The 16,740-nt window shown below is 39.3% G+C and overlaps 1 protein-coding gene across 2 annotated transcripts in view; it reads left to right on the top strand.

The window, feature by feature from the left end:
• KIT (KIT proto-oncogene, receptor tyrosine kinase) overlaps positions 1 to 16,740 on the top strand; it is an 84,993-nt gene that overhangs the window by 42,868 nt on the left and 25,385 nt on the right. For both annotated transcript variants that reach the window (XM_081234806.1, XM_081234805.1), the window contains exons 4-7: positions 609 to 745; positions 6,962 to 7,130; positions 11,260 to 11,449; positions 13,864 to 13,979. In XM_081234806.1, the coding sequence (XP_081090932.1) occupies positions 609 to 745; positions 6,962 to 7,130; positions 11,260 to 11,449; positions 13,864 to 13,979 (612 nt within the window). The remainder of the gene's footprint in view (positions 1 to 608; positions 746 to 6,961; positions 7,131 to 11,259; positions 11,450 to 13,863; positions 13,980 to 16,740) is intronic.

Below are 16,740 nucleotides of genomic sequence, written 5' to 3'. Positions count from 1 at the left end.
TTGGACCTTGTTATTAATGTGGCATTATGTAGAATATTTTGATAGCTGGAAGATACCCAGATTTTTGTATTTCAGAGATCATCTAACTCAATGCCAGTTGGCATTTAGCTATTGAGTAATTTTTATTAAGGCTTTTGAAAAAGGATGCTCTTTGGAATTAAGGAAAGTTTGATTATTGAAAAACCTGTGATTTTAAGAAATAAGATGTTATTTTTACATCACATGGGAAAGATGCCTGTTTGGTTAAAAGAATATAATTAGTTGGTGGTCACATTCTCATGAAACCAGCAAGTCAAATAAAGATGAAGGCAGCTTCACTATGCCAGGGCTTCTACCTATTTCAAAATAGCATTGCTCAGGATTATTATAATCTCAAAGTAGACAGTCTATCTTTTTCACTCGGTGTTAATGAAGTTACTTGAGGGATGTCCGATTTAATTGCTGATGTCTTCAAATATACAAGTAATACAGATCGGTTAGTACCATACTTTATATCTTATTTAAAAGACCACAAAGTGAGCTGGGCACAGCTGAGGAAAAATGGTAAGTTAAAACGTTATGCTATACTACAGCCAGTTATTTGAGGGCCACGTTTTGTTTTATTCCAGCCATCAGAGCTGTGCCTGTTGTGTCTGTGTCCAAAGCCAGCTATCTTCTCAGGGAAGGGGAAGAATTTGCAGTGATGTGCTTGATAAAAGACGTGTCTAGCTCTGTGGACTCAATGTGGATAAGGGAAAACAGCCAGGTGAGTGGATTGTTTTCTCCATTGGCCTCAATGTATCATTTTCTCTGTGTGGGAGAGTTGAAGGTTTTTCTTTAAAAGAGTCTATTTTTTAAAAAATTTATTTTCTTGAAGTAGAGTTGATTTACAATGTGGTGTTAATTTCTGCTGTACAGCAAAGTGATTCAGTTATACATACATATATACATTCTTTTACATATTCTAGAAAAGTCTGTTAATTGTCCTGGGGATGGCTCAGCTGGTGTGTCTGTCAGAGGTGGAACTGTCTGGAGTGTGTACAGATGTGTATTTACCCCTTTCATTGCACCATATGTAGATGTGTACATTCATTATGAGTAACAAAGGAATGTCATTTTGTACATTTATTTTGAGAAAGTCGTAGAGAAAACTTCAGACTTGTTATTACTCCATGCTGTTTCTTTGAATGACTTCCGTGGGGGGAAAAAATTAATGGTTCAGTGAGTAACTACCTTGATTTTTAAAGCTACTATGGCAACTATTCAGGCCAGATTATTTAAAATATTGGGGGAAAGTTGCCAGTTTTTTTCCTTCCATATTTAAAACATAAATCAATGGTCTCAGGTGTTAGCCAAGAAGCCCTTCCCTCTGCCACAGAGAGAGCTATCCATTTGAGAGATTTCTTTTTGTATGGATCTGATTTCCTCCTTTGAGGCTGCTTACCCGAGATCAGGTTGCTAATGGTTTTCTATTTGTTTTAGTCGCTATTAATAAAATGGTTGTCATCAATCTGAAACATTTGGACACGTTTAGGTTATCATTCATTTAACAAATGCATATTGAATGTCTACTGTATGTCAGATACCGTGTTAGGCATATCTTAAAATTAAATAAATTTTAGCCAGTTATATTTGAAGGTTTTTCTCCCTCTCTAATACTCATATTAATAACAAGGTCTTTAAAATGTCCAGTTTCCCTAATATTTTACCTTAAGATTCCCATTGAGTTTTTAATAATTTTTGTTTGAATGATCTTGGCCAACTAGTTAATTTGCTATCGTGGTAGTTTTTCTTTAGTACACACATGCGTATTACATTGGAAGAAAGGAAATACTGTCTTTTCATCCTCCTCTTCCTCTTCTTCCACCTCATGCTCTGTATCCAACATTGGCAGTTTCATGCCTGTTTAGAGAATCCTTTGCTAAACAAGTAACTATGGTGATTAGCAAAATGCAAACCATTATAATGGCGTTCATGTAGACCTGTGATGGATGATACCTTGCTAAGTGAAGCCTGCCATTAACGGGAGAATGGAACCAGTGGGTCAGAGAAACAAGTCCTATCACAAAACCAATAGCTTACATATGAATTTTTGACTAACCTTATAGAACACAGTCCCATATTAATTGCCTTTCTATGATCCTTGATTTCAGATGAGAGAACAATTTACGGTGTGTGTAACTGAGCCTCTACAATAACTTGAAAATTAGCCTTTTTGAGATGAGAATTAAATTGCCCCAGGCAGTTGTGTTCTGAACCACCTTTTCCCAGGAGTCCTGCATGCCATTCCCAATTAATCCACTGGCGCTGGTAGATAAGCCTGCAGTGTTGTTGGGAACTCTCTGGGGAAATCGCAGTGAGCACCTCCAAGGGTTAAGGAAAAGCAAATCACGTGCAAACAATATGTAATGTGTGACTGGCAGATGGGGCTCATGGCTGTATGCCAGGGTTCATCCATGAATCTTTTATTGATATCCTTTGGCTTAATTTGGAATACCTAGCACTGTTAATAGCACTATCAAATTCTTTAAAAATCCATAGTATTTGATCTGGATCATTTAGAATAAGTTTAACTCACAATGAAATTTAGGGTAAAACAACTCTTGTAGTATTTTTGCAGCTGTTTGTTTTAAAACGTAAGAGAGTCTTGGAGTTTATTCAACACTGAATCTTGGTTAGCTTTTCTAAGGCTTCTAAACCCTCATATTTTTGCTTGCTTTTATTATGATCTTTGACAGTATCCTAAATTATGGCCTTCGGGTTTGGGTGTTGATGTTGTATCAATTATTAACAAACTATTCCTTCTATCACCAATGTATTCATTGTCCTGTTTAGCTCCCTAAACAGGGACTCCTGGGCTCTTGCAGGAACTAGAAGGAAGATACCGGGAATCTAGAATATAGTCTGTGACCTGTCCATTGTCACTCTGCCTTTGCTGAGGAGAAGTCTGTATGATGGACTGGAAGAGGCCAGAGAAAAATGTCACTTCCCCTTTGTCTCTTCTTAACAATTACTCTTAGGCAGGAAAATGTCACCTTTCTGCCAATTATTAGAAGAATCTCTTAGAAGGGATTATCTTCAAATCGACATAGTGCTCCAAACCGGAAAGGCCTTTAAAGATTATTCTCTCATTGCCTTTTAGAAACAAAAGCTGAGACCATAGTGGCATCCTTGACTTGGCCAAGATCTCACAGTTAGTTAACCAAGCAGGTTTCTCTTCTTTTTAATTCCAAAACATTCAACTTTGGCAGTCAGCTTTTATGTATGCTTATCTTAGTGAAAAAATTTCCAAAAATATAATAACATGAGAAAAAAAGAAATAGCTATAATTCTAACACTGTACATTAGCAGCGCTGTGCAGTAGAAATATAATGTGAGCCTCCTATGTAATTTAAAATTTTCTAGTAGGCACATGACAGAGTAAAAAAAAAAGTAAAATTGATTTTAATGTATTTTATTTAACCCAATATATCAAAAATATTTTATCATATAATTAACATTAAAATTTATTTTTAACATCTATATTGGAGTATAATTGCTTTACAATGGTGTGTTAGTTTCTGCTTTATAACAAAGTGAATCAGTTATGCATATACATACGTTCCCATATCTCTTCCCTCTTGTGTCTCCCTCCCTCGCACCCTCCCTATCCCATCCCTCTACGTGGTCACAAAGCACTGAGCTGATCTCCCTGTGCTATGCGGCTGCTTCCCACTAGCTATCTATTTTACATTTGGTAGTGTATATATGTCCATGCCACTCTCTCACTTTGTCCCAGCTTACCCTTCCCCCTCCCTGTATCCTCAAGTCCATTCTCTAGTAGGTCTGCATCTTTATTCCCGTCTTGCCCCTAGGTTCTTCATGACCATGTTTTTTTTCTTAGATTCCATATATATGTGTTAGCATATGGTATTTGTTTTTCTCTTTCTGACTTACTTCACTCTGTATGACAGACTCTAGGTCCATCCACCTCACTACAAATAACTCAGTTTCGTTTCTTTTTATGGCTAATATTCCATTGTATATATGTGCCACATCTTCTTTATCCATTCGTCTGTCGATGGACACTTAGGTTGCTTCCATGTCCTGGCTATTGTAAATAGAGCTGCAATGAACATTGCGGTACATGACTTTTTGAATTATGGTTTTCTCAGGGTATATATGCCCGGTAGTGGGATTGCTGGGTCATATGGTAGTTCTATTTTTAGTTTTTTAAGCAACCTCCATACTGTTCTCCGTAGTGGCTGCATCGATTTACATTCCCACCAACAGTGCAAGAGGGTTCCCTTTTCTTTGCACCCTCTCCAGCATTTATTGTTTGTAGAACTTTTGATGATGGCCATTCTGACCGGTGTGAGATGATATCTCACTGTAGTTTTGATTTGCATTTCTCTAATGATTTATGATGTTGAGCATTCTTTCATGTGTTTGTTGGCAATCTGTATATATCTTCTTTGGAGAAATGTCTATTTAGGTCTTCTGCCCATTTTTGGATTGGGTTGTTTGTTATTTTGATATTGAGCTGCATGAGCTGTTTGTAAATTTTTGAGATTAATCCTTTGTCAGTTGCTTCATTTACAAATATTTTCTCCCATTCTGAGGGTTGTCTTTTGGTCCTGTTTATGGTTTCCTTTGCTGTGCAAAAGCTTTTAAGTTTCATTAGGTCCCATTTGTTTATTTTTGTTTCTATTTCCATTACTCTAGGAGGTGGGTCAAAAAGGATCTTCGTGTGATTTATGTCATAGAGTGTTCTGCCTATGTTTTCCTCTAAGAGTCTGATAGTGTCTGGCCTTACATTTAGGTCTTTAATCCATTTTGAGCTTATTTTTGTGTATGGTGTTAGGGAGTGCTCTAATCTCATACTTTTACATGTACCTGTCCAGTTTTCCCAGCATCACTTATTGAAGAGGCTGTCTTTTCTCCACTGTATATTCTTCCCTCCTTTATCAAAGATAAAGTGACCATATGTGCATGGGTTTATCTCTGGGCTTTCTATCCTGTTCCATTGATCTGTATTTCTGTTTTTGTGCCAGTACCATACTGTCTTGATTACTGTAGCTTTGTAGTATATAGTCTGAAGTCAGGGAGCCTGATTCCTCCAGCTCCATTTTTCTTTCTCATGATTGCTTTGGCTATTCGGGGTCTTTTGTGTTTCCATACAAATTTTGAAATTTTTTGTTCTAGTTCTGTGAAAAATGCCAGTGGTAGTTTGATAGGGATTGCATTGAATCTGTAGATTGCTTTGGGTAGTAGAGTCATTTTCACAATGTTGATTCTTCCAATCCAAGAACATGGTATATCTCTCCATCTATTTGTATCATCTTTAATTTCTTTCATCATTGTCTTATAATTTTCTGCATACAGGTCTTTTGTCTCCTTAGGTAGGTTTATTCCTAGATATTTTATTCTTTTTGTTGCAGTGGTAAATGGGAGTGTTTTCTTAATTTCACTTTCAGATTTTTTCATCATTAGTGTATAGGAATGCTAGAGATTTCTATGCATTAATTTTGTATCCTGCTACTTTACCAAATTCATAACATAAAAATTATTGATGGGATATTTTACACTACTTTTTTCATATTAAGTCTTTAAAATCTGGAACATATTTTATATTTACAACACAACTCAATTTGGACCTACTACGTTTCAAGTGCTCAGTAGTCTCAAGTGGTTAGTCCTTATAAATGCTATATTGCCTACATTTTTTTTCATGTTTATTTTCTCTCTCCCCTCATGCATATGTACTAACACATGGTTGCTGTCTTAAGGTACACTCATTTTATGCTTTTTACATAAAAGAAGCATTTTTCTTATTTTCACGTATTCATAATTTTGATACCTGGTATACATTTAGGTCATGTCCAATTTTTCACCACAGTAAATATCTTGGAGCTTTTGTTTTCTTGTTTTTTGTTTTCTTGTTTCCTTGAGATAAATTTGCTGGAGTTGCTCAGTGGTCTGAACATGCTTCCAAGTTGCTTTCCAGAAGGACTGTTCAGATTTACAGTACTGTAAGAATGGTCTAATGCTAATAGGTTCACCATAGCCTGGCCAGGGAATCACCCTTGATCTTGTTCCATGTCAATATCAGCTCCTGTTTATTTTCTTTTTTAGTTGCTTCCCTTCCCCCATTGTAATAGGAATGTGTTCATGTTACAGAAAATTTGGAAGATGCAGAAAACTGTATGCTATTCCTTTTAATCTTTTCAGAGAGTGGTTATAGTTTATATTACGGTTGTTTCCCCATGACGTTTTCCATACAAGAAATGTCTCCATGTCTTATCTGCAGATAAATATTAACAGTGGCGTGGTGATATCACAAGAGTAAATGCACAACCTTTTCTCTTCAGCTCATGTGTAAATAATTTGGGATTTTGTCTTATATGTCTTATATACTTTGGAACTCCCTTTAATACTTGCCAAAATTCTGCTGGGTAAGAACTATAGGATGAATTTTCGAGTTAGTCTTAGACACTGTAAGTCTATTTTTATTCATGAAAATAATATAAATGTTAATAAAATAGAACGATTGTTACTAGTGATGTGTTTTCTTTCAATCAATGGGATGTAGAATAGAAAAAAATATATACAACAGAAAATATTGATAGGATATAAATATGCTGACTTGTAAAATATCAGTATCCTGTATTATTTCTTACATAAGAACTTTTAAATTTTGGAACTGTTAAAAAATATTTAGCACTGCAGAGAATTTGGAATTATGTATGCTGTGGTTATTAAGAAATGAATTTTCATGTTTTTACAATCATTAGTAATGACTATCTTTCAATATAATCCTGTAATATGAAGTGTTCCAATGACAGACTTGTCATGGTGTTTTATTATACTTACTTAAGTAGTGATAATGAATGCTAATACGGAGAAGTTAATTGCTGCTATTTTTAATTTATCTAGGAAAGATCCTGAATATAAATTTTATGGTAATCTTTGATTTTTTTCCCTTCTCTTCTGAAACCAGCAGACTAAAGAACAGGTGAAGAGGAATAGCTGGCATCAGGGTGACTTCAATTTTCTTCGTCAGGAAAGATTGACTATCAGCTCAGCAAGAGTTAATGATTCTGGTGTGTTCATGTGTTATGCCAATAATACTTTTGGATCAGCCAATGTCACAACAACCTTAGAAGTAGTAGGTAAATATCTCTGGGAATGGATAAATTACTGGCATAGTGAATGAAGAAATTACTAGATAGTTTCCTTTTTACGTTAATGGAATGTTGAACAGATTCTTAGGGTTTTTATTATTACTGAATGAATGGATGAATATATGAAAGAAAATGATCTTTGTAGCCTCTTCCAACTAGAGCACAAAAGCAAATTCTACCAGTTTAATAGAGGCAGGTGGAAAGTTGTAACTGTGAAGCTATTGGAACATGTCATTCTCTGCTTACCTCCTCTACTTCAACAAATACAATGTAGATTGAGCCTTTCCAGAAACTCTAGTCCTTGCTGAATGACTTGAGTTTGGAAATGGATGGAGACTTCTCTGTGGAGGAAGGCATATGCTTAGAGCTTAATGTATTTCTCTGAATCTTTTGGTGAGGTTCCGCAGCCTTTTGGTTTATCGTTTTATGATTCATGGGCTCTAGTCACCGTTTGTAGCAGGAAGGACTGAATTGGCTTCTCCTCCTCAGTACACCCCTGACCTCACCCTGTCCTCCAGCCTTATAGGCTGTAGCATAAACCTTCAGGAAGGCAGCCCACCAGGCATGGGTCATTGATTGATTCTACAGAGCATAAACTGAAACATGGTAATCTGTGCCCTAACCCCATCATTATCTGGCATACACAACTGGTTTAATCTTCCGTGCTTTAGATCTTACTGAATATTTATTTCCCAAGCATCTACTTAATGAGATCAGAGTGTGGTATTTTGAATTACTGAAAATAATAATAATTTTTTTTTTTTTTTTTTTTTTTTTTTTTTGCGGTACGCGGGCCTCTCACTGTTGTGGCCTCTCCCGTTGCGGAGCACAGGCTCCGGACGCGCAGGCTCAGCGGCCATGACTCACGGGCCTAGCCGCTCCGCGGCATGTGGGATCTTCCCGGACCGGGGCACGAACCCGTGTCCCCTGCATCGGCAGGCGGACTCTCAACCAATGCGCCACCGGGGAAGCCCAATAATAATTTTAAAATTACTTTGTTTACACTTTTCTTGTCTTTTGAGTACTGTTTGCATTTAATCTATTTTCTTGTCTTTTTAATGCAACCATATTCTCAGCGCTTGACTTTAAGTACTTGTAGGGTGGTGAAATTCATCATGAGCAATAATAAAATGATGTGATATTTGTTTTCATTTCTCTCCTTTTCCCCATATTTCTTCAATAATTTATGTAACAGTGTTAGAGGTCTGCGATTTATCCCACAATAATCTCATATGATTTTGGCGTCTCTGCCCATGTTGTAACGGAAAGTATCTCACCAGACTGAATGTGAAAAAGACACTTTACTTGCAATTACAGAGCCAGCCCAGAGGAAGGGTACTACTCTGTCCCTAAACATGATTGTGAACCATTTATTAATTTGAATAAAAGGCTATGCTTTTAAAATATTAAACTCCATAAGTGCTAATTTGCTAAGTTGATTAGGGAGCATGTTGATATATCAGCTTCAGCTCCAGAAAGCAATTAGTAAGGATGTTTGGAGCTTATTGTTGTATGTAATCAGATTTTTAAAATCCATTCATCAATTTCCAAGAATATAGCTGTATAACTGGAAAGACTTGAGGCCGTGAAACCTGAATCTGGCCTTGTACTATTTCAGGAGTGGGTCGGGATGGGACGAACAGTAAGAAACAAAGAGAAAACAAATTTCTTTAGGGGCTGGGAGTAGGATTTGGACACAGTGTGGAGTAGCGCGAAACACAAGGCTTCCGGGTGGCCCCAACCTGGTTTTGAGTTGGAGCTCTGCCACTTACTTAACTTTCAAATGCACCCCACTTTAACTCTGCCTGCATTTTCTCTTCCAAGAAACATAGCCTCTAACTCCCAAGGCTGTGGAGGGAGAAAGGCCATATATTTTGCAGATGTGCCCGGCACAGTGTTTGCACTTGATTAAATGTTAATGTCTCATCAATTTCTTAAGTCATCCTCTGTAACAACCCAGGTGGGGTTCTTTGAGTCTAATAATTCTTACACTTCATGAATTTGAAGCTGTGTCCTATTATAGGACATAAAACTATATTGAGCAAACTGGACTATAGAAAACTCAGGAGAACTTTAGTGTTTTGTACGTGATGATAGGGAGAGAAATCAGTGGAAATATTGTTGTCTGTGGTGTTTGAATATTTTGCATTGTGTGATATCTTTGAATTTATGACCTTGAGTACCTGAAAATTTAATGTGACATTCAGACAAAACATTTATTTCCTCAAAATTAATCTAAATTAGCTTAAAGAATGGCAGGGGTGTACCATTTATGATTCGGGTATTAGAACAAAGTGGCGTTTTAATTTCATTTGGATGATTTTTGATTTTCACCTGAAAAATATCTTTTCCGTTGACACAAAGGACAGTTTGACCCCATTTTTTTATTCTGAATCTGTAGGAAACTAAAGGAGAGTCAAATACTCTAATGTCAACCTCATGGGGGCTATCAATATATTTAACCAAACAGTGCCAAAGACAAGGGCACTGTTTGGTTAAATGACAATATAAAACGTTATAATTAACTTTCAAATTTTGAAAAATAAATGGAAGATTAAAACTCTTCCATAATTCCACAAACTTGATATAACCTTTTTTAGGATTTGGTATATGGTTATATTTTTATATGCAACAGGATTTTAATTATACATACAATTTTATGTTCTCTCTCTTTCTCACTTAAAGTATGTGGAGACTCTAGGCTGTGCAACAGTAAAGAGACCAGCCTTGGGTTCTTACAGACCTGTATTCACATATAGGCTCTGCTTTGGGTAGCCAGCTATATGGCTTTCCAGGACTTGATTTCTTTTTCATCTATAATTAGCGGTTACAAGCGTTCTCTTTCAGTATTGTTATAAGTTAAATGTTTGTCATAATTATTAAATAAAGTGTATGCTAAAGAACTTAAGGCAGTTCTAATAGTAAGCATTCCATAAATGGAGGCTATAAATATGATATTGGCAATTATTTTATGATGGTCTTTTTCAAGCTCTTCCTTGTATTGTTATTATTATATAATAATTTCTAAGGGCTGCTTTATTTACTTAGCCAGTTCTCTATTTTCTCATTTTTAAAATTATTATGACTAGGGTAAATAACACTTCTTTTTGCACGTAGCCATCTACCTCACTAAGAAGAGTTCTCTGGATTAAATTGAAAAATAGATAATTTTTAAAAATCTATATTGCTAAATGCTTTCCAAAAGAGTTGTGCCCATTTACAAAGTGCTACTTTAATTACACTTGCAAAATTATTGAGTTTATTTCAGATTAGTTTTGCTATTTTTCCAGAGTGGATATACATTATTTTTTAACAGCTTTATTGAAGTTTTGCTACTTTTAATATGTGAAAAGGAATGCCTTATTTAAATTAGTAGTTTATTTTTCCTTCTATATTTTTATGTCCTCTTTTTCCTATTACCTTAATTAATTTTCCTATATATAGATATTTTTTGAAAATGTTTATGTATTTAGATTTGTCTTTTATGATTTTTATTTCTTTGGTTGCTTCTAAAAAGCCTAGAAAACTCCCCTTGCCCTCCCTCCACAAAGTTTGATAGAAGTAAATTCCGTTCTGTAGTTAAAAATATGGTTTAATTATTAAAATGCTGTCTTAGATTCATTTGTGATATATGATATGGTAAGAAGACCTAAGTTTATTTTTCTCTAAATACTAAATGACATTCTTGCAACATTTTTATTAAATATTGGGGCTCTCTTCCCCTTCTTGATTTATGACATCTTCTTATCACATATACAATTATCTTGGATCTGGGTATGGGCTAACTATTTAGTCCAAATACTTTTTAGCCTAATAAACATCAGGACTGGTAGTTCTAGAAGACTTATAAGATGGTGATAGATTTTTAACAGACTTGCTTAAGAGACAGAGATAAGAGAATAAACATTTCCAACATGTGTCCTTTCTCACTTTATGACTATGATTCTCCAAGAGCAAAATAAAGTGTAAAATGGCTAGTCAAAATTCTTACTTGTCATTGCCAATTAATACTGGAAATCAGTCAATATCTTTATAATCCAAAGATGAAGTTTTGTTATTTGTCAAGATAACATTTTGGGGATAACAGTTTCTTTCTGTCTCATTCTGCTGTGATTAGATAAAGGATTCATTAACATCTTCCCTATGATGAATACAACAGTATTTGTAAACGATGGCGAGAATGTGGATCTGGTTGTCGAGTATGAGGCATATCCCAAACCTGAACATCGACAGTGGATATATATGAACAGAACTTCCACTGACAAGTGGGAAGATTACCCCAAGTCTGAGAATGAAAGTAACATCAGGTAAGAAAAGGGCCTTGTTTGGGGAATTACACGTTCCCCCGACCCCGTCCCCTTGGCTTACCGGATCCTATTTCTGTGACCCGTCAATGTATGAGAGGACAGCTGATACAGAAGGAAGTTTGGGGCTGCTTCCTGAGTCGTCATCATTTCATTTTGCTGTGTGTTTAGAGCACACAGAAAAGTCCATGCGTCAGTTTTCTTGTTTGTAAATTGGAGGATAGTTCTCTCCTAGAGTTCTGAGGATAGTTCATAGCAGTGACTAGCATATACTAGGACACATTAAATAATTCTCTTCAGAGAAAGAGAAATGTTATTGCCTTTAATCATTTTTTTAAAACTGTAAGAAAACTAAAAATCATTAAGCATCTTTGGGCCAGGCGGGGAACCTAAGTTTCTTTTACATCAGACATCTCTCTCTCTCTCTTTTTTTTTTTTTTTAATTTTTACTTACTTACTTACTTATTTATTTATGGCTGTGTTGGGTCTTCGTTGCTGCATGCGGGCTTTCTGTAGTTGCGGTGAGCCGGGGCTACTTTTTGTTGCGGTGCATGGGCTTCTCATTGTTGTGGCTTCTCTTGTTGAGGAGCACGAGCTCTAGGCGTATGGGCTTCAGTAGTTGTGTCACATGGGCTCTGTAGTTGTGGCTCGCGGGCTGTAGAGCGCAGGCTCAGTAGTTGTGGTGCACGGGCTTAGTTGCTCTGTGGCATGTGGGATCTTCCTGGACCAGGGCTCGAACCCGTGTCCCCTGCATTGGCAGGCAGATTCTTAACCACTGCGCCACCAGGGAAGCCCCAGACCTCTCATTTGATCCTCAAAACACTTACAATAAAAACAGTAGCAATAGTGACACTTCATGTAAGCTGTGTGTGCTTTTTTCCTGCCATGTGCTGTTCAAAGTCCCTCATGTACATTAACTCAATAATTTTGGTCCTCACAAATCCGATGAGGAGGCACTCTTACTTCCCTTCTTTCTATAGAAGAGGAATCTGAGACCTAGATGGGTTCATTTGATCAAGAGCCCACGACTGATAAGAGGTAGGTGCCTAGATAGAGTTAGTATTTCGTCCTAGTCAGGAGCTCTTGGCTGTTGTAAGAGTGTGGATAAGAAAGGATGCTGTCCTGAGCCTCGGTCTAAGGGTTGGAGGGAAGAGCATGGATTGGGAGGTGTCCAGGCTTCGTCCTTAAAGGTGATCGAAGGGCTAGGAAAGAGGCAGGAGCTGAGGATGCTCTCAGGAGTCTGGTTGTGGCAGCCAGGTTGGATGGTAAGAGGCAGTACTATTCGAGAGGGAGGGGGCAAAGGCAATGAGCTCAGCTTGGGGTTTGTTGAATTTGAGGTTGACTGTGGGATCTGGAGCGGGGGTGTTCAGGTAGAATGTATCGTAGGTCAGCTTCCCTGGATGCAGCGCCTGCGGGAGGGATTCACAGGCAGGGTCTTCATTAAAGGAGAGAGAGACCTGGCGGGGAGTTGGGGGGAACAGGGTAGGGAGGGGAAAGGACAGAAGAAAGGGTGTGGGTGAGCCACAGTCCAGTCCCAGGGGCATTCTGGACTGGGGGGCGTGGGATGTGAGCATAGGTCTGTAGAGGAAGAAGGCATAGGACAGGGAGGTCTGGACTAGAGGTCAGGATTTGTGAGCAGACAGTAAGAAGTTCAGGGGAGCGTGGATTGCCCAGGGAGCACGTGCAGTGTGAGAGGAGAGACTGAACCAGCCACCGAGTGTCGAGTCGGTTGTGGGGGTCAAGGGGCGCCCAGGGCGCTCCGTCCATGCTGGAGCCCGTGTCAGTAATGCCCCCGATGGTGGTACTGCGTGCTCAGTTATCACAGCCATCTGTGATGTCCTTGCGGTGAAACAGAAGGTCGAATAGCACATGCTGCAGAGGACACTGGGAAGAAGCAGCGGCGGGGGGTGGGGGGGCGGTGGGTAGGAGGAAAGCCAGGAGACGGTGGTGTCACAAGAAGGAAGGTGAGGGCAGCGGTATTGACCTTGCCGTGTGACCCTGAAGCATCTGCATGGAGACACCTACATGGAGATGCCTGCCAGCCTGGCGTTTTGCCAGGCAGGTGCTGTTAAAGCAGGGCGGGCGAGTTCAGGACACTGATGAGAGGGAGGCTGAACAGGGCAGAGAAGGATGCGGCCGTGGGGACAGCTCAGGAAGAGGAAGAGGCTGCCATGTCTGTGAGGTTGCTTTAATGCCGAGAGAGCCTTTCCCCACTCTGTATTCTCACACGCCAGGCATCTGTCCCAAATGAAATACATATGTGTGTTCTTGTTTGTTAATGTGGATCTTGTTAATACTGAATTAAGTGGGGCATATTTTTCCAAAATAAGCATGTATTTCCAGGTAGAAACTGATAAAGCCACACGCTCCGAGGCCGGCCGTCCACAGGTGACTGATGGGTTGTCCTTTCTTTGTAGATATGTAAGTGAACTTCATCTAACCAGATTAAAAGGGACCGAAGGAGGCACTTACACATTTCTCGTGTCCAATTCTGATGCAAATTCTTCTGTGACATTTAATGTTTACGTGAACAGTGAGTAGAACGAATGGCTCCTTATCTTTTTATTTTTTTATTCTTTTAAGTTGTGGCTAGTGTTTGTAACAGCTGCTGCACTGAGTTCACTGTGTACTGGGTCAATAACGTTTCATGATAATTTGACCTTAACAAAGACCTCGTGGTTTGGTGGTTGGAAGACTGTGTACAAAAACCAATTCCTTGTCCTACATTTCACTGACCACATGACCTTGTAGCTGGCACTCAGATGCTGGGTGCTGCCTTTGAAGTCAACAGAGGAGCCATAGAAGTTAAAAATAGCAAACAGTTTGAGGGAGAATGTATTCTTACTGATTGTTGAAATGGGGAGCCGGAGGTTGAATAGGAGCTAGATTATGGTATTAGGTGGGAAAGAAGTGCTATCAAGCCCTGACAAACAATTTCTCATTACAACACTTTCTCTTTCGGGGTTGGGGTATTCTTTTTTTTTTTTTTTTTTGCGGTACGCGGGCCTCTCACTGCTCTGGCCTCTCCCGTTGCGGAGCACAGGCTCCGGACGCGCAGGCCCAGCGGCCATGGCTCACGGGCCCAGCCTCTCCGCGGCTTGTGGGTTCTTCCTGGACCAGGGAACGAACCCATATCCCCTGCATCGGCAGGCAGACTCTCAACCACTGCGCCACCAGGGAAGCCCATGTTGGGGTATTGTTTGTGTGAGATGAATGCAGTATCGCTCAGCTCAGTGGGTCCCCACTGCGTATCGCGTGGAGGCTGTGGGAGAAGGGAACAGGTGGTTTAGGGTGGGAGGATGGCAGTGGACGTGGGAACCTGAACACCTGAGCCCTGTGTGGCCCACATCCCACAGTGTCTTGGGGCAGCTTCTGTGCACAGAGGCTGATGCCTGGGGCTGTGCTCACCAGCTGGGACTTTTGCCAAATGTAAGGCCTGCTCTGCTCTGGGGCCCCCTGCATTTCCCAGGAAGGGTGGCAGGTGCCTGCCACACCACACCAGCCAGGGGACCAGAGGCAGGAGGCCTCCAAAGACATGGAATCCCAAGGGACCGGCCCACAAAATGACCATCGGAATTAGCCATCCGGGGCATGGCGGGGGGTGGGGTGGGGCGTGAGGAGACAACCTGGCACATTCCCTAGAGAACAGCTTAGTAACAGTTTGTGTGTGTTGGGCTGCACGATGGGAGCCAATTCCCTGTCCTCCAGGAGCTTATTACATGGCGAGCGTGATCCCTTTACAAATGAAGACAGGAAGCAGCTAGCAAGTGACACTCAAGACAGGTTTTTGATTGCTAATCTGGAGTCTTTTGTCAATTCCAGCATTTCCAAAATCGTGTTTCCTGAACAAGGTGTTAACATGTATTTAGATAAAGAGCATCACATCTGCATAAACATTTTTCTTAACTACAGACCTTCTCAGCATCCTTCATATGCTAACGTGTATTTTGCCTGCCCAGGAGGAGGCATGGGAATGAGCATATATCTCACATTTGTATGACCACAGAACTCTCCTTTTCCAAGGGAAACATGTTAATTAACATCTCAGTTCCTGGGGACAATTTTGATTATGTGGTATCTCATTGGCCTGCAATTCAAATATCTCTAGATTAATTCAGTTGTTAATCAGAAGTTTAGTGTATTACACATGGGCAAAACTACCTGCTTACTGTTCAAGTAATTGAAGAGATGATTTCAGGTAAATCAATATCCTTGCAAGCGTCATATCCATACTGTCCATACAAAACTTTATTTAGGGTGTTCTAGTGCAGTGCTTCTCAAACTGTCTGTGGTAAAGGACCTTTTGTATTTTTAATTTCTTATAAAATACAATACTTCTTATTGTATTAGATCAATACTTATTATAAAATACAGAAAGAACCAGTCACTAGAGAAGTGAGATGGAAAAGAGCAAAGATATATAAAATCCAAGAATGGATTTTTTTATTATTAGATTTCAACGGATACAATTAAGTCAAATTGCTTAGTCTCGGTTTCTATGCTTAGGTCCCCAGTACCAGTAGATCATGGACATGGCCTACTCGACAGGCCTCACTTTCAGAAGCATAGTAGTTGGGAACTTTATAAAATTGTGTCGTTTGCATTTCTCTTTCCCTGGCTTCAAGGTCCAGGGTGCATTAAGATCTGTCTCTTTCCCCCTTTTTCCTGCTTCCATTTGCCAGTGTGTGTGGTCTGCCAGTCAGTCATGAGTCATTGACCTTAGAAAGACATCTCTGAAGTCACCCTTGCTTTTCTCAGGGTGACAAAATTGCTACCTTTTTACTTACCAGCCTAATTTGCCATCCGATAGGATCGGTGTTAATGACCCCTGCTGGTGAATTCACGCCTGTTTGAAACTAGAGAGGAAATGGCCTGAACTGTCCCAAATTATCCCTTCTTGGATTCCCTGTTAGTGCAGGAGGCCTTTTCTATTGTATACTCTGGGGCCTGGGTCGCAAATACCTCCCAGCATGTACTGAGCTCCTGCTTCATGGCACTGGGCACACGGATGAGGGTGTGTAGTGTCTGCCCTCGTAGGTTAAGCTCTTCAGGGAGTCTCTTCATTGATGTCAGTTTATTACAAACACTAAGCTGACTATAAAGGCATTTATTTCACTTAACCTAACATGCTGGATTTCTTGATCTCCAAATGCTTTGACAGAGGTAGCATTTTTGTGTGAATCTTTTATCTGTTTCTTATGAAGTATGTCCCAATTGCTCTTCACAGATATAGTTAGCTAATTTCTTTGTTAACTTTATTTTTTGGATTAAAAAAAATTCTAATTGATGTATCA

This window comes from Mesoplodon bidens (genome assembly GCF_964165515.1).
Source record: "Mesoplodon bidens genome assembly, chromosome: 1".
NCBI lineage: Eukaryota > Metazoa > Chordata > Mammalia > Artiodactyla > Ziphiidae > Mesoplodon > Mesoplodon bidens.
Note: the sequence above shows the minus strand (reverse complement) of the source record. Positions and strands in the feature narration are given on the sequence as shown.